At 36.3% G+C, this 27,139-nt stretch overlaps 1 protein-coding gene across 2 annotated transcripts in view; it reads right to left on the bottom strand.

Annotated features, from left to right (window-relative positions):
• The window catches only part of dbh (dopamine beta-hydroxylase (dopamine beta-monooxygenase)), an 80,337-nt gene that overhangs the window by 4,141 nt on the left and 49,057 nt on the right, over window positions 1–27,139 (bottom strand). For both annotated transcript variants that reach the window (XM_087268838.1, NM_001109694.2), the window contains exons 5-11: window positions 26,227–26,329; window positions 21,523–21,689; window positions 18,817–18,960; window positions 12,136–12,174; window positions 11,826–11,885; window positions 6,568–6,695; window positions 423–582 (exon numbers count right to left, since the gene is read on the bottom strand). In XM_087268838.1, the coding sequence (XP_087124964.1) occupies window positions 423–582; window positions 6,568–6,695; window positions 11,826–11,885; window positions 12,136–12,174; window positions 18,817–18,960; window positions 21,523–21,689; window positions 26,227–26,329 (801 nt within the window). The remainder of the gene's footprint in view (window positions 1–422; window positions 583–6,567; window positions 6,696–11,825; window positions 11,886–12,135; window positions 12,175–18,816; window positions 18,961–21,522; window positions 21,690–26,226; window positions 26,330–27,139) is intronic.

Below are 27,139 nucleotides of genomic sequence, written 5' to 3' on the forward strand. Positions count from 1 at the left end.
ATAGTGATAATTCAACCTTAAAGTGTGAGCAAAAACTGTCACAGAAAAAACGAACAAATAAAACTACACAACTCCTACAAAACACACTTATAATTACACTTAACCCTTTCATAACTTTATAATCAATTTTTTAGGTAGTTTAATGTGGTATTTGTAATGAATTGGATGAAAACATATCATGGCTGTTTGTACCAAACCTATCTACCATAACCACTCTCTATTTAACATTGTATCTTTTCACACTGCATTCATAGACTTGATTAAAAATATATATATTTAAAAATATATATTATAAAAGCATGATGAAATACGAACATGACACCCAAAGCCACATGTTAATACCAGATAGAAACAGTAAAACATCAGTACTTAAAAATGCATGTAAAAACAGACAGACACAGGGCATGAAATGCTGTACTTACAGGAAAGAGCTGCGCTGTGGACTGGTTGCAGTGCATTGAAAATGGTGCTGTGACGTAGAGCGAGTTCAGCACCTCTCCACTGAAACTGTCCCAGGACACTGAGGAGAACTGTTCTTCCACAGAGGTCTGAGGACAACTGCAGCTCTCGCGGCCCTGAAACCTACAGTACAGCAAAAACACTCAAAACAGCTTTCTTTCAAAAACACAGTGCTTTTTCACCTACCTGGACACTTTAGGCTTTTCACTGCAATGTAAATATCGATGAGTTACTTTACTTTAAACAAGTGAGTAAACCAGCCTTAAAAACAACAAGTTTATTTTACTAAAAAAAGGTCAGTAAACCCATTGACTTAACTTTTAGAATTATGCACATAGTTTGTTTACTTAATAATTATAAGCCAATGACTTTACTCTCTTTAGGTAAAGTTAACTAATCACGTTTTACAGTGTATGGTAAATAATTTACCCAAAAATGAAAATTACACCATAATTTACTCATCCTCAAACCATCCTCAGTGTATACATGACTTTCTTCTTTCAGACAAACACAGTCATAGTAGTTTTCGATTTCATCCTCACTCTTCCATGCTAATGTTGCAGAAAAGTGGCCCTAATTTTGAAGCTTCCAAAAGCCCATACAGTAAATTCATAGTCAAACCTATATGAGGCCAGTGCTTTAACACAGGTCTTATAAAGGGTATCGGTGTGATTTTGTTCCAAAATGATGTCTTGTTTTTAAATTATAAACTCAAATCACTGACTTCCAGCTACTGTTGAATGCACCTTTCTAAGACAAATTTGTACTGATCAGAGTTGGATGTAACGCGTTCCACAGTAATGCGTTACTGTAATCTAATTACATTTTTGAGGAACGCAGTAATGTAACGAGTTACATTTTACATTTGTATAATTTGATTAGCTATGTAACTTACAGTCCGGAGATAAAATTACGTATTGATTTTATAAAAGGGGTCTGGGTTCCTCTCTGCATGGGTTTATGACCCCTGGCTCCGACCAGTCTGCGGTGAAAATCTCTGGGTGACAACTTCATTACTCCAGGACATGTTGCAGACATTCCCAGCTTTCTCTTTGTCCGAGCTTCAAAGGAATGTGGCAAATAAGATAAAAAAAGAGAGGAAAAACCCATTCTTTGCCTCAACCTTTTGCCCACACACACAGACATTCCTCAATATTAAACAAAGTCATTCAGAACCCAAATTTATTTCTTTTAAAAACTCCTAACCTTAGTAATTTGTATATTCCCTCATATAACCTGAATGCTTGTACTTTTAACCCTTTTAAAGCATCAGTAATGTAAGAACAGGTGAATCATGTTGATGTATTTCTTAAAGGGCCATGAAACCCCCTCGTTTCAGCAGGGTGTTTTCACACCTCTACTTTGGAAAAAGTCAGAAAAGTGGGCGTGTCCAGCTCTGTTTAGGGGGGAGTGTCGGAGGAACTAAAGTGGGATGGTGTGGGAGTGTCTATTTGGGCACGTGCGAGTTTCAGAGTCAAAATACACACACACACACACACACACACACACACAGGAGAAAGTGATGGTGTTTAACCTACATGGACATCTGTAGTCGAATTATTTGCCAAATTATTAAATGGTGGACTTTAACTGCAGTTTGGCACTTTCATTCAGGGAATTCATTCATGCCCCTCACGACAAACGAGATATTGGATTCGAAGAACTGCTCTAAGCGTGTATTTTTCATGCAATGTTTTATACCGCACGGCGAATGAGAGGAAAAAAAACCTCCGCATTTCCCGAAAACTTAGATGCACACGGCAGGTAGCGTTAGAAAGCCGCGTGTGTTATCCCGTTCACAAAATGCGGTGAAAAACCTACACGAGGTTAAAGTTTGGTTGTGGTGCTAACATGTTTACACTCGGTGCAATAGTTAACTTAGTTCGATACGAACAAACTGAATAAACAAAGAGCGCTGGTCGCTCACTTACCAAATCTGTAAAGACAGGACAATCACCAGCAACTAGAGCCGCGTCTTTATTAAGAGAATACTACAAGCGAATCCGGATCTCAGCGTTTGCAGATGAGAACAGCTCTCAGGTAAACAATGTTCCTCCTTAGACACGTAAGTTATTGTTGTCGAGCGTCGCTGTACACTGTTAATCCACACGTGACTCCAGATGAGCTCTCACAGAGAGAAAATGAAAACGAAACTTAACTGCAGCGAACAATAAAAGCAACACTTCACGCTTGTTTTGCCAACACAACGTGGCGTCTCTGTCGTCTTAACACTGTGATAGTAATGAATATTAATGAAGTTGCACAATAGAGGGCGCTGATTGGTTTGAACCAAGCCTTACTCATGTATTAATGCATCACACTGTAAGACGTAATAAGACTCACTCTGGCACAGACACCCAGTCTGCACGCTGGAATACAACGCTATTATGTCATGACCGTGACGCAGCTTCAAAAATTTGTTTCAAACCGGAAGTACGAATTTGCTTGAAATAATGCAAAAACAACCAATTTACACTTTTTAGTGAAATAAAGGTGTCCTAATAGTCTTTTTAGCAGTGTGGGACACATATACAACTGTCAACAGCTCAAAAAATGAGTTTTGGTGTTTCGTGACCCTTTAAAACTGTCGTGTTTAGTACCATTATGTTTCTTCTGCCATTTTACAACACATGATGCGTAGCGCATGATAATAACTTGTACGGCGTGCATTCTTTAATGCCCTGAATTAAAGACTATCCGTAGGCTGCGGGAGGACCCTCAGTATGCATATGAGCAGTCCAGAGACGGAGGAGAGTTTTGCGCTCAAACTTTGCCCTGAAATTATTGATCAGTCAGTAGAAAATGGGTATGCCTTGCCACCACAGTTAAAACCCATCTACGCACACAGATCTGCGCAGAAAGATCTCCGAAAGAAGCTCTCCAGAAAGTCTTTACTTCTTCGCTTTCCTTTCTTTGTTCTATGTTTGTTATTATGTTTTGTACGTTTGTTGTTATATGTTAAACTACTCAATAAAACCATGCTTTAACCACATGGATTGTATTGTTTGCCTCACAGAAAAAGTCACTTAAACAATCGATTTTTGCTAAAAGCTGTATTTCAAAACTTGTAAATGATTAATCTACTTCACAAGGCGTGGTTATAATTCTCTTTCTAAATGAATAGATCAGTAAAGAGTCTGCTCAGACGAGCAGGCGGGGTCTTGTTATATTTATTTAGTCACATTAACAATAAGTAAATTTAGAATATTAATATTTAATAATAACCTATTGTTATTGGAGCAGGTGAATGATGAGAGAATGTTAAGTTTTGGCCGAACTTTTCATATTCTTTTGAATATGTCAAGCTCCTGTGCTTAACCTATTGTAATGTTTTTCAGTGAATATTAAATTCCTGAAAGAGCTGCAGTATATTTTGTATTTTTATAGGTATGTTTTATAAGTTTCAAATTAAATAGTAAATTCAGATTAAAGTAAATGGTAATCTGATTACTGTGTACATGAAGTAATCAGTAATGTAATCAGATTACAATATTCCAATAGTAATCAGTCATTTGTAAACTATTACTTTTGAAAAGTAACTTACTCAACACTTGTACTGACGCATGACTGCCGAATGATATATGACGTGAGACGAGTTTGTAGGAGAAGCTCTAGCTATAGAAGATAAATGAGAATAACGAAACTCTGGTAATTACTTGAAAGTGCAATACAAGAAGTTACACAGATGTATTTGTTTTAACATCATTATAATGCGTCATACTTCATACGCCAGAGATCAGCCAAGAAATTGTTTAAAACGGGTTCTCAACCTGGGACTCACTCAATTTTTTGAAGCCCCACATGTCTGTATTTTCTCTAATTTTTTTATATGTAATGCTCATTTAAGCATTTATTCATTAATATTTATTTACACAGTTGAGGTCAGAATTATTAGCCCCCCTGAATTATTCGCCCCCTTTTTATTTTTCCCTCAAATTTCTGTTTAACGGAGAGAAGATTTTTTTTCAACACATTTATAAACATATTATTTTAATATATTCTAATAACTGATTTATTTTATGTTTGCCATGATAACAGTAAACAATATTTGATATTTTTCAAGACACTTCTATACAGCTTAAAGTGACATTTAAAGGCTTAATTAGGTTAATTAGGTTAACTATGCAGGTTAGGGTAATTAGCCAAGTTATTGTATAAATATGTTTTGTTCTGTAGACTATCGGAAAAAAATTACCTTAAAGGGGCTAATAATTTTGTCCCTAAAATGTTTTTTAAAAATTAAAAAACTGCTTTCATTCTTGCCGAAATAAAACAAATAAGACTTTCTTCAGAAGAAAATATATATATATGTATGTATGTATGTATGTATGTATGTATGTATGTATGTATGTATGTATGTATGTATATATATATATATATATATATATGTGTGTGTGTGTGTGTGTGTATATATATATATATATATATGTATATATATATGTATGTATATATATATATATATATATATATATATATATATATATATATATATATATATATATATATATATATGAACAGAGAGATTGGAAAAGACCAGCTTCTGCTTTTAACTGGACTGACTATTAAATATCTACTGTTCAAATATATACAGACAAATGTAAAGTACAGTAAAACACCCTAAATCTGTTGAAACAGGTCGATCTAATGGAAGTTGAATGTGCAGCTGGATATTTTTGGGAGATCGCTGACAGAAACAGTGAACAGCTCTAATGGAGAAACACTATTGAGCCTCGCTAGATCCTCCTGTATGTGCGCGAATCCATTTTAAAACACTCACAAGACATATATTTGGAAAACTATGCAGATATAACAAATAGTTTTCTAAAAAATACACAAAGAGACTTTCACTTTTACTTCACGCATTGTTTGTGAATGAACAGACTGGCGTGTACTTGTTGCAGACGTCATCATGAGGCTATATTTGCGCCGAGTTGGACGTAATCAACCAGAGAACAGGAGAAGTGCATTATTTGAATCAATTTATTATAGAATGTAATAAAGAAAGACAAAATTTATAGTATAATATGGAGAGTTAATTTTAAGCGGCCCACCTGCAGGATCGCTGCAGCCCACCAGTTGAAAATCACTGGTCTAGAATGTTTGTTCATAAACTGCAATTTGAGTTTATAATTTACAAATTAGAAACACTTTTGTTCCAAAAACAAATAAGAAGTGTTCACCTCTTGGTGGTATATGGTTTGGTTTTTACAACAGATTTATGCACTTTTAGATACTTTATTAGATACCCAATACCATTATAAAGCATGCAAGAGCCAGTATAAAATTAGTCTGACTAGTCGTCTGACAAAAAAAGTCATATATACACCATTTTGGGGTAAACTATTAATTTGTGATTTTCAATCTAGTTTCGGTCTAGTCTACTTCTTTCACATTTTGTCAATTTGTGTCTGTAGATTAAAATGACAATATTTAATTTTTCCCCTGCACTGAGCCATACATCTCCACTTCAGGAAGTCTAACCTACACCAGATTTTATTCATTGTAATATTCTCAAGGTTTTTACAGAGGGATTTGTTCATGGATAAATTGCCTGATTTTATACAATTATTTAAATAATGGAGAAAGAAAAAATCTCTCTGTATAGACATTTGACTCTGATATGTCAAAATAACATTAAATGTAAGATTTTTGTGCTAAAAACAATGACTAATTTGCATAAAAATTCTTGACAATCAACTGGGGAAGTATGATAATAAAATTATTATTTTTTTTAAACCTACGGTATTCATCTGCAGTGTCTTTTGACTTTCAGAATTGGCTGATTTCACTATATGGAGTGTCACAGAAACAAGCTGGAAAAATGCAATTTGTCGCCGCCAAATGTATGAATACAAATGCCATCGCCTTTTCTTTTGTTTATGCATTGCAGAAGAAAACATATTTGGTTGTTTTTCCGACTGATTTGATGCAGGAATTGAAAGTGCTCCTCTCGTCCTCAGGCTGTTAGTCTTGAAGCCAGACATTAGTTTCAGGTTTGCAGTTTGTTGTTGATGTTTTCAAGGTTTTCATGAAAGAGTGTCTGGAAAGTGTTTTGGACTTCACCGGGGGAAGGTTGTGTTTGCTGTAGTTGTTGTGTGTGTTTTGTACCTGTTGATGAGGCTGAAGTATTTCTGCAGGTAATCTGTGTCCACGTGGCTTTTGCACAGCTCAAGTTGCGTTCGGGGGTAATAATGGACGTAATTGACGCACATCTCCTCCATAATTCCAAAACCACCCTGTGGATGAGAGAATGCGTAGCCAATGGGTTTGAAGTGTGTTTTCATATATACAGTAATCAGTGTTTGGATAGAAATTGTAATATATTATTTCTTTCCAACACTGACAGTAATGGCTTCATAAGAACATAATGCACAGGTTATGATGCTTTTTCTGTCAGTCTTTAGTTTCTCTTTACTTGATTTGCTGTTTCTCATTTTGATTTAGCCATACAGGTTTGGAATGATATAAGTGGGTGAGTAAATGATAATGATTATTTTGTTGTTGTTGTTGTTTTTTTTTTTTTTGGTGAACGTACCCCTTAATGTTCCTTTATTGATGTTTTCTATGCAGTTTTGAAATTTAATGATTGTTATAATAAAATAAAAGGGATAGTTTACCTAAAATTAAAGGGTCCCGAAACACCAAAACACATTTTTTTTAAGATGTTGCCAGTGATATATGCCCACGCTGCTAAAAAGAGGATTAGTACATGTATATTTCACAAAAAAAAAAAAAAAGTATAAAAATTTGCTCTTATGGTTTGAAAAGAAATTTTGAAGCTGCTTCACAGCCATGAGATCCTTGTGTAAATTCCAGTGTATAGACTGGTTATTTGTACCGGTGGGTGCAACGTGACGTCTTTGAGTTTTCAGCATTAAATCATGAGAAAGAGTTGGTTCGAACCAATCAGCAAGCTTTATAGTGTATGAGGTGCAACTTCATTAATATGCATGATATAGCTTCAAAGACTTTTTTTTTTTTACCTGTTACAGTATTCAGGCGGCAGAGAGACGCCACATTAATCTGCGATCTGCCGTAAAACAAGAAGAAGAGACGCCACATTGTGTTGCCACCCGTAATTAAAACAAGTGGAAGAAGAATTGTTCAGAGACATGGGTCATCAGTGTTGTGTGCCGCAATGTTGCGCAACGAAGGTTTTAATTTTCTCACAATGAGAGCACCACTCTGCGTGGACTCGCATCTGGGGATTGCAGTGGTCTGCTAACACGCGACAAAAAAAAAAAAGTTTTGTAAGGAACATTTTTTTTTACCCGAGAGCTTTCCATATGATGAACTTTAGGATCCATTGTAATTGCTGCTCTCTGAATGTAAACATGTAAAGACTTTAAAGAGCCCCTATTGTGGGTTTTCGAAAATGAGCTTCCATGTAGTGTGTAACACAGATCTAAGTGAAGTGAAATATCCAGCTAAGGCTTAAATCTGAAAGTGGACAGTTTTTAAAACTATTGATTCATCTAAAAAAAAAAAGAGTCGACTAATAGTGGTTCGAATGAATCGTCTTCATAATGAGTCTTACAACGTGTACGAAAGATCGTTTTAATGGACGCAAACCCGGAAAAATTTAAACGTGCGCCCCGCCCACTAACACAGCCGCGAAGACAAACAGATCCTGAAGTCATAAGTCAAGAAGACGCTGTGCTTACCTGGATATTATTGGAAGTGTGAGGGGAAATAATTGATTCAGCAGTCTACACGCTTACAGTGGGCGATTCATTCATTTGTTAAAGGAAGGATCGGAAAAGACTGGTGTATGAGACTTGTGAGAATGGGCAGACAATACACCAGGGGTGCGTGCAAAATAAGGCCAGTTTATTAGGCACAAAGGCAGCCTGCTACATGCTGATGAGTACTACATCCCCCTGGCTGGGGATGGGATCTTTGGGTAAAGCAGAGTACAGGTAAGCCCTGAGAACATATAACACTTCACACAAGAGGTGCCACAGCAATATTTGCAAATAGAAATGATCTAAGTTACAGCTGAGAAGGGAGAAAAGCTCGGTCACAGAAATCAAGCTCAGTAAATGATGTGCACGCTATCGGTTTCATTTTCACTGCTAAGTGCCGTTCATAGTTCCCGTGCAGGGGGTTATGATGGTCACAGGGTTATCGCGCAGGCCTGTCCACCAGGGGCTTGACAAACGAGCTTGTCTCGAGCTGGGCATTTGTCTAGCAATGGGCATTTGTCTAGTGCTTAATGCTGTTGACCAATCGCAACAGGCTGTCATTGGTCCAATCAGTGCAGATTAGCTTCGCGCTAAGGAGGGGTTTGGGAACGAATGAATCGCTGAACGATTTATATGGGAGTCGCTGGGATAATTGGGTAAAATAAATGCATATTACAAGACCATGAAAATGTTTTTTTGACCTTGCATGCATATCAGTATGTTGTTGGAGACCCATATAACCGACATATGACCCTTTTTCATGTATAATATGGGCTCTTTAATCAAGCTATTACAGTCGTGTAGAATTTTCGCTGCATTTTGTGACATGATTTTTTTTGCCAAGTTTTTTTTTTCTCTTATACGACATACGGTATCAAAAATTACATTAAAACAACACTCTTCCACCAGATCCTCGCATCCAATATCTCGTTTGTCACAGGGTCATGCATGTAATGTTCGTGAATAAAAGTGAAAGTGTCAAACTGCAGTTTAAGTCCACAAATTAAGAATGAAACATTCAAAATTATATAAAACTCCAGAGGAAAAGTGGGTAGTGCGGTGTTGAATTATGTGCAATAACACGTAAAACGGGATCATAAAAGGAATATTCAAAAATGTTGCTCATGTAAACATTTTAATTATATTATTGTCTTATTCAGATTAAGGCAAATAATTCAATTACTGATGTCCATGTAAACATAGTCACTGTCTATCTCTGCGTCTGTGTTGCCGCTGTGAAAATCAGTGTGTCCATGTACTGAAAATTCCCTTTTCATGCAAACCCTTCCCTCTTTCGCCACTCGACACACCCACTTTCCCAACTTTTTTCAAACTAGAGGTGTGAAAACACCCTGCTGTGACAGGAGGTTTCATGGCCCTTTTAACATTTTATATCATTTACTCAATATTGACTTTTTCCAAACCTATCTAAGTTCATTCTTCTGCTGAACACAAAAGATGATATACTAAAGACTGCAGCTATTGTCGATGGCTGCTTTTTTCTATAGTTCTTCATAATGTATTGTGTTCAACAAAAGAAAAAAAATGATAAAGTTTAAAAACCACTTGAGTGTGAGTAATTAGAGTAAACTATCATTTTTGTGTGAGCTATGTTGACTTTCAAACTATATTGGTTTTCCTACTAACCTTTTATACTTTTGAAAAAGGTTCTTCATTTTTTATTGAATAATTTGGTAGATGATTAAGTTTGATGGTATATTTGCTTTTGAATCAGTTTTTTGCAAATTTAAAAAGTTTATTAAGCTGAAGCAACAAAACAAAAATAATATTATTTATTATTAAAGGTCAATGTAATATAATAGTATATAATATAATATATATTTTGATATAATTTACAAAATGGATGTTTTATTGTAGTTGTCACCTGATTTGATTTTTGATTTATTTAATTTTACTAAATAATCATACGCTTAAAAACAATCAATCAAACACAAAAACATTTTAATATAAACAACAAAATATTCCCACATTTGCATAAAATGTTTGTGTGTGTGTGAACCAGTTGAAAGTGAAGTTTAATAAAGGATGAGCTTTCATAAATTTAAGTTACAATAAAAAAAATATCAAATAAACCAGTGGAGAAAAAATACTGATATGCTAACCACAAATAAATGTTAATGTGGATGCTCTTTAAAGAGCCCATGATATGGTATTGTGTAACACAGCTCTAAGTGAAGTGAAATATCCAGCTAAGGCTTAAATCTGTAAGTGTACAGTGTTTAAAACGGTTGATTCATCTATAAAAGAGTCAACTCATAGTGCTTCAAACGAGTCGTCTTGATAACGAGTCATTAGGTGTTTTCGCTATGACGTGACAATGAAACTAAGTAGTTGCACGCGCAAACCCTGGAGATTTGAAACCTGCGCCCCCGCCCTCTAACACAGAAAAAGCCACAAACACACACACACACACACAAACTCACACAAACACAAACACGCAAGTCAAATGAAGTCGCAATGTGCAGATGGATATTATTGAGTCTCTACCCAAAGATGAAACCTCAGCATTAGCCCATCCTTGAGCAGTTTGAGTGCTTCTGGAAACTACATGCTACAAAGACTAATTCATCGGCCGTTTGTTAAAAGGAAGGATCAGGAAGGACTACTTATGGACTATGTCAGAACCTGGATCGGTTTCTTCCTCCATTTCTCAAGTGGAAGTACGTGCGATTAAAGTTGTAGCCTCATTTACTCTAGCTTGCAAATGTATTTAGTTGTGATTTGTTACTTATAAGAAGAGTGTGTAGGTGAAAAGAGCAGTGTGACAAGCTAGGAGATCTCCTCGCCAGTTCTTGGAGTTTTTGCTAAATAAAAAAGCTAGTCTGCGGTATTTTCAAGTACATCGCCTGTATTAACATTCACCCACTGGCAACCAAAATCCACGCCTTACACTATGAAGCATGTATGCACTGTAACTAATTTTATATTGTTGATTAGCTGCTGGGCATTTCACTCTGTCTCGCGCTGAAGGCAGTCAGTATCGGCCAATTGCAACAGACTGTCATCGGTCCAATCAGCGCAGATTAGCTTCTCGCTAAGGAGGGGTTTGGGAACAAATGAATCACTGAACGATTCACATAAGAGTCGCTGGAATAATTAGGTAAAAATAAATGCTAATTACAAGATAATGAAAGTGTTTTTTGACCTTGCATGCATATTAGACTGTTGTTGGAGACCCTTACTACCAAAATATGACCCTATTTCATGTATAATATGGGCTCTTTATTTATATTATATAAAATCATGCTGAACTCAAATGTATTTTTACCAACAGTTTGTGCAAAATGAAGAAGCCAATCAACATCTAACATCTAAATCATTTCATCCATCATTTATGAAACTTAAAGAGATTGTAAAGTATAGAGAATGGGAATCTGTCATGGCAAGTTGGGTTCTTCTATGTTTTCAAGCACGCTTAGGAGCAATGCAAATCACCACAGAAAAGTCTGACCATTTTTAAATAATACATTTGGAAAACACCCTATAAACACTTGGAATAAAATGAAACACTGTTTACTGTATATAACACAGTAAACCTAAAGAGATCAAAAGGTTCCAGGCTACCATGTCCTGAATTCCCATAATGCATAATGCTATAAAGACACATTCCCATTCTCTATTGGTGTCTTCATGTGATTCTGCAAAGTCTCTCAGACTCACCACAGTAACTTTGCTTCTGTCCTCGGTGTTGAATCTGCACGTCGTGAGCAGAGCATCGCCCTGTGAGAAACACCACACACACACGTTCACAAAGGCTATTTGCAGAGCTCCAGTGAATGTCTGTTGGCAGGTTAGCATTAAATTGGCAGCTTGAGCGAGTGTGTGGGCTCGTATTGACAGTCTGAATGCTGGAGATCTGCGCTGTTGTTCGGCTCTTAAAGCCTGCAGGCATTTTCTGTAATGTCTGCAGATTCGCTCTTTCTCGCGTTTAAATGTGCTACAGTTCTTACATGTGTGAAGAGCAACTTACTGGCAGAACAGTCACCATCTTCTGTAAAACACGGATGATCTGGAGAAAAGAGAGAAGGTTGCAGATGTTAATTGAGGTTTGCTTGTACTGTGTGTGTGGAATGCGTATTTGAATAACATTTGAATAGCATTTTGTGGCTTGTTATAATTATTATGACATTCATCAAACTCTTTTCATATAGCACAAAATGTTCTTTGTAGTGTCAAAAGGGTTCTTTGAATTATTAAAATTCTTTACACTAACAAAAAAAACTTTTTTAAGAACTTTTATGTGCAACTCTCAACCTTGTTCTATTGAGGGTTTTTAAACTGATGTATTTGTAAAATACATGTAAAATTATTAAACAAATAAAATTGTGTATGAGATTATTATTTAATAATTAAAATATAAAAATAAATAGTCAAATATTTATTTAAATGAATTAGCACGCATTGATTTAAAATACTTATAATAATATAAAAATTAATACTAATGGCCATCCGGGTCATGGCACCAATTCAATCCAAAGACATGCGGTATAAGTGAATTGGATCATCTAAATTGACCTTAGTGTGTGTGTGTGTGTGTGTGTGTTTGTGAGTGAGTGAGTGAGTCTATGGCTGTTTCCCAATACTGGGTTGCAGCTGGAAGGGCATCCACCGTGTAAAACATATTTCATTCCGCTGTGGTGACCCCAGATTAATAAATGGACTAAACTAAAGGAAAATGCATAAATTGATAATAATAATGTCCATCTGGGTCATGGCACCAATTCATTGTGCATATACATATGAAAAGTTCCGATGCAAAAGCCGCTAAATGCCACTTCCGCCAACAATGAGCTAATGACATTGAGTAAATGCTTTAGGCACGTAGAACCACCAACAAATAGATTTGCTTCTAATCATCTAAATTGCAGTGTCAGCGCATTCAGAAATAAGTTTGTTGGCAAAAGCCGCTAAACGCCACTTTGACAGCAAAAGCCGCTATATATCCAAAGAACTCATCAGAAGGCACGAATCAAATCATTTATTTTTGATGTAGCAGCGCCCAGATACACTGGCTTGTATGAGGAGAGCGTTTTATTCTGCTTCCGTTTTGATTTTAAAAGACAAAGTTTGATGAGCTGTGAACGGCAAATGAAAATGTCCCCTACCTTAAAACTCTGTGCTTTATAAGAAAAACAAAACACACTGTATACAGTCGGAAGGGAAGCATGCATTCATAACGTTTGTTTGCGCAGCGACGCTACTCTGCCTGAGTCCGATTTACTATACAATAAATGGCAGCTACGTTTAACAAAAGACAGTTGAGATGCCGTTCTTTTATCCCACATGGATGCTATGAGGATAAACAATAGAGATGAAAAAGCGACTGTGAGTATGGTAAGAATGAAGGAATGACAGCCCCTAAAATTGTTTCCAAAACATACCCTTTTTGCCCTGTAGACCCACCTTGTGATTTATCTGCTAATGTAAGCTATTTTTTAAAAGATGAAAATATTATATAAAACTATACATTATTTATATTACTTCATTATACCTATACATCTGATATGCTTTTTATATTAATGGGCAATGCACAAATGTTGATGTTTCGCAATGTTTTATGCAAAACATCAATATTTGAATCTAGCAAGCTTAGTTTACAATGTTTGCAATGTTTACATTGCTCTACTTTTATTCAATCTAAATCCCTAAAATCAGAAATGACAACAGATTATTAATATTTAACTAATGGCAGTTTTAATGTTATTGATTAATGCACTTGACAGATTTCATTTATTAATTTTCCTTATGCTTTTTTCCTGGTTTACCACAGCGTAATGAACCGCCACTAACTTGACAGATGGTGTAATGTGTTTTATGTTTGGTAAATAATTTCTAATTGCTTCTTTAGTAATTTTTCACCTAAATACAGTGTCTTGTCCCAACAGGTGGATTTAGAGGTTTTTGCAAAATAGGCACTGGTAGATTTAACTGGTTTTGACGCAAAAGAAAATCTAATTTTTTAAAAACCAGAGAAAGAAAAAAAATTTATTTTATTTGTTAGCTAATGACCTTCTCATTAGCTATAAAAATTAAACTGTCATTCGATTACTTATTTTCTTTTCGGCTTAGTCCCTTTATTAATCTGGGGTCGCCACAGCGGAATGAACCGGCAACTTATTCAGCTCATGTTTTATGCAGCCGATACCCTTCCAGCTGCAACCAATCACTGGGCAACACCCATACACTCTCATTCACACACATACACTACGGACAATTTAGCTTACCCAATTCACCTGTACCGCATGTCTTTGGACTGTGAGGGAAACCAAAGCACCCAGAGGAAACTCACGCGAGCACGAGGAGAACATGCAAACTCTACACAGAAATGGCAACTGACCCAGCCGAGACTTGAACCAGCGACCTTCTTACTTTGAGACGACAGCACTACCTACTGCACCACCACATCGCCCTTTAAAATGATAATTTTGAGCGTAATTATTGGACCCTAATAGAAAGGATAAACTAAATTGTCCGTAATGTATGAGTGCATGTGTAAATGGATGTTTCCCAGTACTTGGTTGCCGCTGGAAGGGCATCTGCTGTGTAAAACGCACTGAAATAGTTGGCGGTTCATTCCGCTGTGGCAACATCTGATAAATAACTAAACTGGGACTAAGCTGAAGGAAAATGAATAAATAAACATGCACATATATGTATTTATTTATATATGAAACACTTATGTGCATTACTCATTAAATATAAATATGAATGTATATGTAAATATGTAATAATATACAGTTGAAGTGAGAATTATTAGCCTCCCTTTTAATTTTTTTTCTTTTTTAAATATATCCCAAATTATGTTTAACAGAGAAAAGAAATTTTCACAGTATGTCTGATAATATTTTTTCTTCTGGAGAAAGTCTTATTTGTTTTATTTCAGCTAAAATAAAAGCAGTTATTAATTTTTTTAACACCATTTTCAGGTCAAAGTTATTACCCCCTTTAAGCTATATTTTTTTCCGATAGTCTACAGAACAAACCATCATTATACAATAACTTGGTTAATTACCCTAACCTGCCTAGTTAACCCAATTAACCTAGTTAAGCCTTTAAATGTCACTTTAATCTGTATAGAAGTGTCTTGAAAAATATCTAGTGTAATATTATTTACTCTCATTATGGCAAAGATAAAATAAATCAGTTATTAGAAGTTAGTTATTAAAACTATTATGTTTAGAAATGTGTTAAAGAAATCTCCCCGTAAACAAAAATTTGGGAAAAAATAATCAGGGAGTCTAATAATTCAGGGGAGCTAATAATTTTGACTTTAACTGTATATGGCAAAGGAGGAAGGGTAAGATGAACTGTGTGAAGTATCACCTTAAATATACATTTTCCGTCACATATTTGCATGTATACGTCAGTGTGAAACTATTCCTAAAGTGCCATAATATGCTATTCCAAAGGTTATGAATTTAGATTTTTGGCTGTCCTAAAATAGATTTAGCTGCATCCAATCTTTTCAACTTGCAGTTTTTCTCTGCACTTGTACAGTAAACGTGATATGAACTGTAACAATGGTGTTGTTTTACCATATCATTTTGAGGGCAAGTCTCCATCCTTTTGAAGTGCATGAAAAGTGGATTTGCTTTTGCAGCAGAAAACAGCATCAACAGTATGAACCAAACCCCTCCAGGCCCTAGAAACAACTACAGTCCTCCAGGATCAAAGTATGTGTTGTTTATGAACGACTATTTATGAGCATAGATTGCGCACATTTTTTTTAAACCTGCAAAGGTTCCCATATAGATAGCTGATAAATCGAAAATATGCAAATTACGTATGACAAACAAGTTCATTTTTAAATTTTACATATATAAAATGGCATATATGCATCATATATTTCAAAATATTGCAAGAATGGAGGCTGCCTATGGTTTTTACAACCATTGCAAATATGTATTAATACACTCACTGGCCACTTTATTAGGTACACCTTACTAGTGCTGGGTTTGACCCCCTTTTTTGCTTTAGAACTGCCTTAATTCTTCGTGGCATAGATTCAACAAGGTACTGGAAATATTTCTCAGAGATTTTGGTCCATATTGACATGATAGCATCATGCAGTTGCTGCAGATTTGTCGGCTGCACATCCATGATGCGAATCTCCCCTACTACCACATCCCAAAGATGCTCTATTGGATTGAGATTTGGTGACTGTGGAGGCCATTTGAGTTCAGTGAACTCATTGTAATGTTCAGCAAACCAGTCTGAGATGATTCGCGCTTTATGACAAAGCGCATTATCCTGCTGGAAGGATACACTTTGGTCATAAAGGGATGGACACAGTCAGTAGTAATACTCAGGTAGGCTGTGGCTTTGACACCATGCTCAATTGGTACTAATGGGCCCAAAGTGTGCCCAATATCCGCCACACCATTACACAGCCACCACCAGTCTGAACCTTTGATACAAGGCAATATGGATCCATGCATTAATGTTGTTGATGCCAAATTCTGACCCTACCATCTGACTGTAGCAGCAGAAATTAAGACTCATTAGATCAGGAAACGTTTTTCCAATATTCTATTATCCAATTTTGCTGAGCCTGTGTAAATTGTAGCCACAATTTCCTGTTCTTTGCATGGAAGAATGGCACCCGGACCCGGTATGGTCTTCTGCTGCTGTAGCCCATACGACTGGTTATTCGAGTTACTGTTGCCTGCCTATCAGCTAAAAACAAGTATGGCCATTCTCCTCTGACCTCTGGCATCAGCAATGCATTTGGGTCCACAGAACTGGATATTTTCTCTTTTTCAGACTATTCGTAAACCCTAGAGATGATTGTGCATGAAAATCCCTGTAGATCGAGAGGGGTCTGGATGCAGACCTGGTGCAGTGCAATCTGAGCTGCATCCAATGCTTTTTAATAGGCTCACCTAACCCTACCCATAACAGTGACGTCACTTGCTCCATTTGAGTGTATTGTGTCTGACATTGCATCGCTGAGTTATGCAATCTCAGCTTGCATCATAAAGGCTGCATCCAGATACTATTGAGTAGATCAGCAATTTCTGAAATACTCAGACCAACCTGTCTGGCACCAACAACCATGCCACATTCCATGTCACTTAAATCCCTTTTCTTCCCCATTCTGATGCTCGGTTTGAACTGCAGCAGATTGTCTTGATTGGCTCAGCCCTGTGATTGGCTGATTAGATTTTTTTGTAATGAGCAGTTAAACAGGTGTACCTAATAAACCGGTAAGTATTTAAAAATTAAAACTAACATATTTGTACATAATTATAGATATATATCCGATCTTCTATTTGTGATTGATCTACAATGTAAAAATTGCAGGGTTCAGGGTTAAGCTAACTTAACAAGTTTAAGTGTATTGAACATAAAACAATTCACAAAATTTTTTTAATAAATTGTGGTTGTAGTTCATTTAAAAAAAGTAGTTTGAACAGGCAGCATTTTTGTGGAGTGTAGAACACTGAAATTACTGCTCTCCTCTTTGACCTAAATAATTTAATTATATATAGTACATAAATATTTAAGTATAGTCTGAAATTTTAAGTCGCGTTTAAATAATTTCACAACACATTTACATGCTTATGTCTGGTGTTGGTTAATGGTCATATGACATTTAGGTCATATAAAAATAAGTGTTGTTTCTATATTTTAAATTAATTTGTTACCTTTCCATTAAGATATTTTATCATTATTATTATTATATTATAAACCATCAGCATTTTCCTCAGATTAAGAATCTCTTAAAAAAAAAATCAGTTAAAACAGTAGGACAATAGCTCATTTTACACATTGAGAATTGATTAGATCAGTGTTTCTCAACCAAGTTCCTGGAGGCCCACCAACACTGCATGTTTTAGATGTCTCCTCTGTCTGTCACAGCCATTACAGGTCTTTCAGTCTCTGCTAACAAGCTGATGATCTGAATCAGATGTGTTTGGTTATGGAGACATGAGGTGCGTCCCAAATCGCATACTTTTGCACTATTCAATGGCATTTTGTAGTATAAATAGTGTAAGTTGTGCGTTCACACTTTAAATTAATTACCTGGATGATTCACTTCTTCAACCGTTAAAATTAAGTATGGTATGTTGGACACTTCACACACTCAGCGGCTGCTGCTTTGCTAATGTAGCGAAATGGGTGAAGCTTTCGGGCACTGATGTTGGATTCCTTTATTTATTTTGGATTGTGCAAACAAAATTCTCCTGCAAGAGTGATAATACTGCCTCCTGATGGTGAATGCAGTTATACTCATGTAAAGTATTATTTGGTAGTTTGGTCATTTATTTCACTTATTTGGCATCCGTCAAACGTCATCAGAGAAACGGTTTGAGTTTCTGCCTAGTTAAAAAAAATTTGTGTTCCAATTGGGACGACACCACATACATATACTATGCTGTTGAGTGTGTAAGTGCATAAGTACATAATGTATAGTGTGCCATTTAGGACACAGCTATTGATAATGTTTAGAGCTGGTGGTCCTCCAGGAATGTGGTTGAGAAACACGCATTATGTAAAGTGGGTGTGGTCTTTAAGTAAGTTGTTGGCAGGGATTGGTTAAAAAATAAGAAGGCTTGGTGATTTCATCAGAAAGGAAAAGTCATTTCAGATGCAGAGTTGATGGTACATCACGATAAAACTTAAAGTTACAACTTATATTTGTCGATACCTGGTAATGTGTGCTGAAATGTTTGTCCTCCTGCACCACCTCCACCTCTTGACCTCCTCGCACCAAGACAGTCCTGACCCCAAGACCGGCCAGATGAGTGTGCAGCTGGGAGGCAAAGATGTGTATGCCCCCTACTGGAAGAGCCTAGAAAAGACATTACACTGTTTTATAACTCTTATTTTTACATTTATGGAAGTATATGTATCAACTCCAGTGTATCCAAACAAAAGAAATGAAGGAATGGGATTTGAATTATTACAACAAAGCATTATTTACAGTGTGAATAATTCAGGCTGTCATCATCAGTCTGCCCTTTATTTTTAGATAAATAAAATGTATTTATTGCATTTTTAAAAAGACATTCTAACACAGTTGTATCTAATCTATATTTCATCTAGTTCTGATAATTGCTGAGTTAACCCAACATTGGATAAAACATGGATAAAACCAACTGTTTCAGTTAAATTTATATTACATTCAATTTATATGGTTGTGTTTATCCATACTTGACCCAATGTCAGGTCAATACAACCCATATTTTTTTATAGATTAAATACTTAGATCTGAAAACACTAATTATTAAAAATAATAAGAATAATAATAATAAATGACCTTCTATAAAAAAATATATGGGTTGTTTCCCTATGCTGGGTTAAGTATGGACAAACTTTTTAAAAAAATGTATTAGTAGATTGTAGAGGTCGAACAATATGGGAAGTTTCACAAACAAATTTCGAGAGGAGCATGTGATATAGTTGATCGCAGCTTGTCTCATCTGTAATCGTTAGTTAGCCAATCAGATTCATCCAAACTCACTATAAGTAGCTGGATAAAGCTATTCCCTTATCTGTGTTTTCTGAAGAAACCCCCCATCCACCCCATCTCCCACTTTTCTCCCTTACAAGGGGGAGCTCTGGAAAACTACCTCATATCTTATACTCCCCTTACATGCTCATTGATCAGGCGGGAGCCCTGGGCTAAATTGTCACTGAGCTCAGGGTTCTCTCTCAGGACATCATGCCAAACCTGCTATTATTATCAAGCAATATCTAAGTGTGAATTCTTGAATGGATTTTGCTGATAATAGATAGGTTGGACTGTACTTGCCAATAACCACTTTTCTAAAATGAATACTGGAGGGGAAAAGTAAACATGACATACAAATAAATATACTAAATTAGGGTAAATTAAAGACATGATCTCCCTGTGTTGACGTGGGTTTCTTCCGGGTGCTCAGGTTTCCCTCAAGTCCAAAGACATGCACTATAGGTGAATTGGGTAAGCTGAATTGTCAAAAGTGTATTTGTGTTAATGGAGTTTATGGGTGTTTCCAGTGATGGGTTGGGCATTGGCTGTGTAAAAATATGCTGAAGTTGGCAGTTCATTCCGCTCGGGCAACCCCAGATTAATAAAAGGACTAAGCCGAAAAGAAAATGAATGAATGAATGAATGAATGAATGAAGACACACATGAAGGAGAAGAAATGTTGGGTCAAATATGGACAAACCCAACCTTTGGGCTATTTGATTGAAAAAAAAAAATAGTAAAAAGATGGGATCCTATAACCCAACATTGGGGATGTTCGTATTTGACCCAACATTTTTTTAGAGTCTAACAAAAACACTAAATTCATTCATTCATTCATTCATTCATTCATTCATTCATTCATTCATTTTCTTTTCAGCTTAGTCCCTTTATTTATCTGGGGTCACCACAGCAGAATGAACCGCCAACTTATCCAGCATATGTTTTATACAGCGGATGCCCTTCCAGCTGCAAGCCATCACTGGGAAATATCCATACACACTAATTCACACACACCACAGATAGTTTAGCTTACTCAATTCACCTTTAGCGCATATGTTTGGACTTGTAGGGGAAACTGGAGCACCCAGAGGAAACACACACCAACATGGGGAGAACAAGCAAACTCCACACAGAATGCCAACTGACCTAGTCGAGGCTTGAACGAGCGACCTTCTTGCTGTGAAGGGTTGTGCTACCTACTGTGCTACCGTGCTGCCCCAACACTATATTCTATATACTAATTACTAAACTTTGCCATCTTACTACTATGAATTAGATTCCATTTTGTTGTTTTTAGCGCAGTGTTTCCCAACCCTGTTCCTGAAGGCACACCAACAGTACACATTTTTAACCTCTCCCTAATCAAACACGCTTGAACCAAGTCATCAGAACTCAACTCAGAAGACTCCAAAACCTGAAGTTATGGGTTCATCCAAAACATGTACTGTTGGTGTGTCACCAGGAACAGGATTGGGAAACCCTGATAGTGTTCAGATTGTTTTGTTTTTTCTTAATTGCAATTGTTCCGGTTGATTAGCTCAAACAAATGACCGACTTGAAGTTACACAGTATGTAAGTTACATAACAATGTTTTGTTTTCAATCTTTATCCACTGTGGGCTGCTTTATTAGACTTTTATTGCACCTTAATTGGGAGTATTTTTCCATCTTGGTGGAAAATCACTCGTGATCGAATAATGTGGTGAAAAACGACCTTAATTCAGTATTTCAACATTTTCAGGATGCCACCCAAAATGTTTTACTTGAATTGAAAGTCTGAGTGCGGTTAGTAGTATTGGTATTGTAGTCGAGACTGTAGCAGCTTTAGGTTGCATCTTGAATTTCTCCGGCTGGCTTGAGTGAAGTGCAGTATTTGGGGATGTTTGTGAGAAGTTCAGACCGTCTGTGTGCATTTGGCGGTGCAGTATCCAGTGAGCTGGAAAGAGCGCTGGCGGGGGGGAATGGCCATCACAGGAGTGTAGACCAGCCCAAGCTCCATGATGCCTGCGTCAAACCTCCGCAGAGATGGACTGTACCATAAACGAATGCCCGAGGAGTCCCTCCGCCCTGCCACAAACACACAGAGTGAGTGAAGAAAAAAAGAGTTTTGCATTCAAAAATGAAAGCAAGTCGACTAGAGAAGAGGTTAGATAAAAAATGAGGGGAAACATCAGTTACATATTAGCATATTAGCTTGAGCAGATTTCCATTCCAGTTTTTAAAATGGGCTACGTTTGTAGGTCACACTTTACAATAAGGTTTTATTAGTTAATGTGTTTACTATCATGAACTTATTATGAACAATACTTTTACAGCATTTATTAATCCTACTTCAGCATTTACTAGTGCACAGGCCCGGATTGGCTAATCGGGAGGACCGGGAGAATTCCCGGTGGGCCGGTCTGTTTTTTGGGAACGAGGGCCGGTGTCCCTATCTGCTTGCACTCTCAGCAGTCACACTTTTTTTCTTCTATTTATTTATTTGACCATAGCTTTACTCTTTTTAATCATTATTTTACCGTAGTGCCGCTCTTTTTATTTATTTTCTCGCAGCCCCGTGAGAAAAATGCAGCCTGCAGGTTAACTAACGTTAATGATGATGATGTAATGCAACTATCGACGCCAAACAGCGGCACCTTAGTGAATGTAAGAATTCGAATAAAATGAATAAAACACCTGCTCAATGAAAATCAAATGATTCACTACATTAATAAATCTGACATAACTTGATCAGAAATCTAAAAATAGGAGAAAAAGATTGAGCCATCAAAAGAAAGTAGTGCTGTGTCTTAAGGGTCGCAAGTCATTAGTTATTTTTTACTCTCACTGTAATAGCGCCAATGTGGTCCAGTGGTAAGCACATTGCATTTCAATGTTGCAGACCTGTGATTGAATCTCCCATGAAAATTTTTTAGTTTTTTTTTCGATTTTATTGTTAAGACATAAAATACTGTTAGGGCTGTTGAACATTTGAATTTCTAAAGCAGCAGTTTTCTTGAAAAAAACGTGATAGTGCCATTAGTAACTGAATTGGAATCAGTCGTGAACTGAGGTGGGCCGGTCTGGCTTGAAACTCCAGGGCTGAAAATGAGTCCCACTCCGGCCCTGCTGGTGCATCCACATTCTTATTTGTTAAGATTAGTTATGGACTGTGACTTTACATAAACTAACAATGAACAACCGTTTTTTCCAGCCGATTCGAATATTATCACTAGATTGAATAAACGTAAGGCTGGTTTATACTTCTGCGTCAAGTGATTGGCGTGACCCATGGCTCATGCAATGCACCTAGCCATGGTTTTATACTTCTGAGTGCTGTTTCAGTTGCTCCGCAATAACACTTCATAAACACTAGCTAGCCATAGGTATTTATTTTCCTCTGTGTTAAATTTCTTCACTAGTTTTTTGTTTTTTCTGAACGCTACCTTAATGTACAAGTAGCTCAAACTCACTCATTTTGAGTCTGGAATCAGCGGACGTGCAACAACTTTAACCATAAGGTAAACACAAAACAACAGTCTCCATCTGGAGACTCGACACTTGTAAACAACAAAGTCCTTTTAAGGCAAGTCATTTCACTCGTCGGCCATCTTTAAAAGGCCTCTCGGGCATTCTGTTTGAAATGGGAAACATCAAATTCTCCAAAACTACTTGCCAAGATTACAATTACATTTCATATTACGAAAAACCAATAAAATTAAACGACAACTGTCTCTTTAGTTTAATTTCTAATTGTTTGTATCACACAAAATCTGCAGAAACTCACGTCTGGTCTGAGCCCCTCCCCTGGAGAATTGTCATTCTATAGCGATCGCTGATTGGCTACCGTACTAAAAGGCGGGGCTTCATTCACCATATTGACAGTTACACTTTTTCCTATTTAAAAGTACACGAGTGACATTTCTTGTGTATTTTATAGAGTTTGTAAACACTCGCTGCATCTGGCTAACGCGGCTATCACCTCCAATCTAGTCAGCACTACCAAGCCGTCCAATCACAGAGCTTGATGATCAATCACAGAGTCCAATCACAGAGCTTGCTCTACACATCGTTGCAACGTAGTAACATTTTTTCAGGGGTGCACGTCAACGTCACGTTGGCCACGGCAAGAGCTATGCGTCCACACGTAGGCTGCGCCATAGCATACGCGTGCACTTGACGCATAAGCATAAATCAGCTTTTACCAGTGGTTATCAGCTGATAGATATGGGCCTTTAGGGGCCTTCTGCGCCTACTGGTATACTCAGAAGGCTGTTATCATCCATCCACATGGTTAATCAGCTATCACATATGGCTGCGGACGGAAGTTAACAAGCGTTATTTATATCATTAATTAAATTTCCCATTGATTGTATTTTATTAACGTCTATCCCTATCCCACCCCTAAACCCAGCATTCACAGTAATGTAAACGCAGATCTGGAATTGAAGTCCTTTTTATTAGTATAGCTGATTAACCACGAGAATTATTTATGTTATTTAATAAATTTCCCATTAATTGTATTTTATTAGGACTGCACGATGGCATAGTGGATAGCACATTCGCCTCACAGCAAGAAGGTTGCTGGTTAGAGCCTTGGCTGGGTCAGTTGGTGTTTCTGTGTGGAGTTTGCATGTTATCCTTGTTTGTGTGGTTTAGTTTGGAGAGGTTTGGGAACAAATGAATCGCTGAATGATTCATATGGGAGTCGCTGGGATAATTAGGTTAAAATAAATGCATATTATAAGACAATGAAAGTGTTTTTTTATCTTGTACACCTATCAGCATGTTGCGGGGACCCCAAAAGCAAAATATGACCTTTTTTAATGCGAAATAGGGGATTTTTAAGACTAGAGTCATTGGATGGTATATTAAAAAGCTATATTTAATGATCTAAAATGCTAATTAATTGTTATTTTAAATGTTTATACTGAGCTATAATCATTTAAAACTGTTTAAATCATTTTAAATATATATGTACAGCTGAAGTCAGAATTATTAGCCTCGCTTTAAATTTTCTTTTTTAAATATTTCGCAAATGATGTTCAATGGAGCAAGGAAATTTTCATAGTATGTCTGATAATATTTTTTCTTCTAGAGAAAGTCTGATTGGTTTTATTTCAACTAAATAAAAGCAGTTTTTAGTTTTTTTTAAAAACATTTTACGGTCAAAATTATTAGCCTCTTTTAACTATGTTTTTCGATAATCTACAGAACAAATCATCGTTTTACAATGACTTCCCTAACCCCCCTACTTAACCTAATTAACCCAGTTAAGTCTTTAAATCTCACTTTAATCTGTATAGAAGTGTCTTAAAAATATCTAGTAAAATATAATTTACTGTCATTATGGCAAAGACAAAATAAATCAGTAATTAGAAATGAGTTACTATTGTTTAGAAATGTGTAGAAAAAAAATCTCTTTGTTAAACAGAAATTGGGGGAAAATATAAACATAATAGTCTAATAATTCAGAGGGGGCTAATAATTCTGACTTCAACTGTAAAACAAAATTTTGTAACATTATATTTAGTTTACACATTTTGTATTTACTACAGTAATTACAATTAATTATACAAGGTTATATAAATATTACAGGGTTTGTGTGTTGCTATTAGACAAATTGTATTAGTTATATGTTTTATTTGTTAATTTTGTATATAGTTTACTTTTTAAGGAGGGTTATACATCTCTTGGTACACAAGAATTACTAGAGGCTTAATGACTTGTGCAGGGCACCTATAATTTTGATTTAAAGTTTAAAGTATATTGAGCAATATAGTGTGTAAACAGCACAAAATGATGCAACATTCTGAACACAGTCATAGTCAATTGACTATATGAGTGGATCTGTTAGCCAAAAATCTCCCACCAGCTATAATAAAAATACTAGCCTGAAGTATTTGACATAGTTTGTGTCCCTCTTGTGTACCTGAAATAAGTAGTGTTGTGGTAATGAACTTCAACACTGTTCAAGACTACTGTATATATGTAATTCAGTGTATGAATAATAATTTATATTACAAATTAATCTTGTCAGGCCTGTTTAAGGCCAAAGTCATTTGATGGTATATTAAAAAGCTATATTTAATTATCTAAAATATTAATTAAATGTCATTTAAATGTTTATACTAAGCTATAATCATTTAAAAATATTTGAATCATTTTAAGTAGATGTATAATAACATTTAGTACAATTTTTTAAGGTTGCACATTTTAATAAATTACAATTTATTAAACAAGATTATATAAATAATACAGGGTTTCTGTGCTGCTATTAGGCACATTGTAATAAGTTTTAATTCTTAATTTTGTATATAGTTTACTTTTTAAGCAGGGTTATTACAGTATATCTCTTGGTTGACAGGAAGAACTGGAGGCAAAATAACGTGTTGAGGGCACCTATAATTTTGATTTTGATTTGATTCAGTATATTTAGCAATATACTGTAATGTGTAAACAGCACAAAATAATGGAACATTCTGAACATAGTCATAGTTAATTGACCATATAAGTGGATCTGTTAACCAAAAATGTCCCACCAGCTATATCAAAATACAATAATACTAAAAATACCAAATACTGGTCAGAAGTATTTGACACAGTTTATGTCCCTGTTGTGTACCTGATAAAAGGAGAGGGTTGTGGTAATGAACTTCAAGACGAAGAAACCTAGAAGATCCTTCTCCTCCCATAGGCAAACCAGCGTCAGCAGGATAGTAGAATGGCTGTACAGACACACTTTATATGAACTTTAAAAAGATTGATTGTGATGCAGTGTAGCTTCTGATTTATGCTTTGCGGGCTAAAAGATATTTGAGCCAATGCACAAGAAGCTTATGCCAACTCCGACTCCGCCAGAGCCAGAAAAGCCCTGTAGTTCCATGACAGTTCATGACCGTCGTTTCAGACTTATGAAGGACAGCAAAGTCGAAACCTAAACCTTTATCTGTCTACTTTAAGACTCGTAAAAAGACTGTTTTACGTAACTGTCCTACTTCCACCTCCAGTTTCTCGCCCCATTCCCATTTCTCTCTCCATCACACTCTCCTGGCTCTCACCCACTCCCCCTCCTTCTCTCACAAGGCATTAAAAACATTTAAAAATGAAATGATGAGAGAAAAAAAATAAAAGATCTGCAGCCGACTAAAGAAAAACATCTAAATTTTGCTACATAATCTCATCTCTCCAGCTTGACATTGGCAGCTAGCAGAACACATGATTTGTGTTCGTTTTACTCCCATGTAATCTCATTGGAGGCCTGCCTCTCTCTCTCTCCCTCTCCCTCTCTCCCTCTCTATATCTCTCTCCGAGCTCAGCATCGCTCCTTGGCTCCATAACTGATTTATCAGGACGCCTCTGCTTTCAGATTGGCTCACAGTTCTGCTCAAAACCATGACTGGCACCTACCTAGAGTGGGCGAATTGGCACAGATAAAGCCCATCTGTATGTTTGCCTCCTAAAATGGACTTCTAAAGATGCTCATAATCATATGTTCTGTTTTTAGCCTGCAAACTTAGCGGTAAAGATGGAGAAGC

Source organism: Danio rerio, chromosome 10 (genome assembly GCF_052040795.2).
Source record: "Danio rerio strain M-AB ecotype USA chromosome 10, GRCz13ab, whole genome shotgun sequence".
Taxonomy (NCBI): Eukaryota; Metazoa; Chordata; class Actinopteri; order Cypriniformes; family Danionidae; genus Danio; species Danio rerio.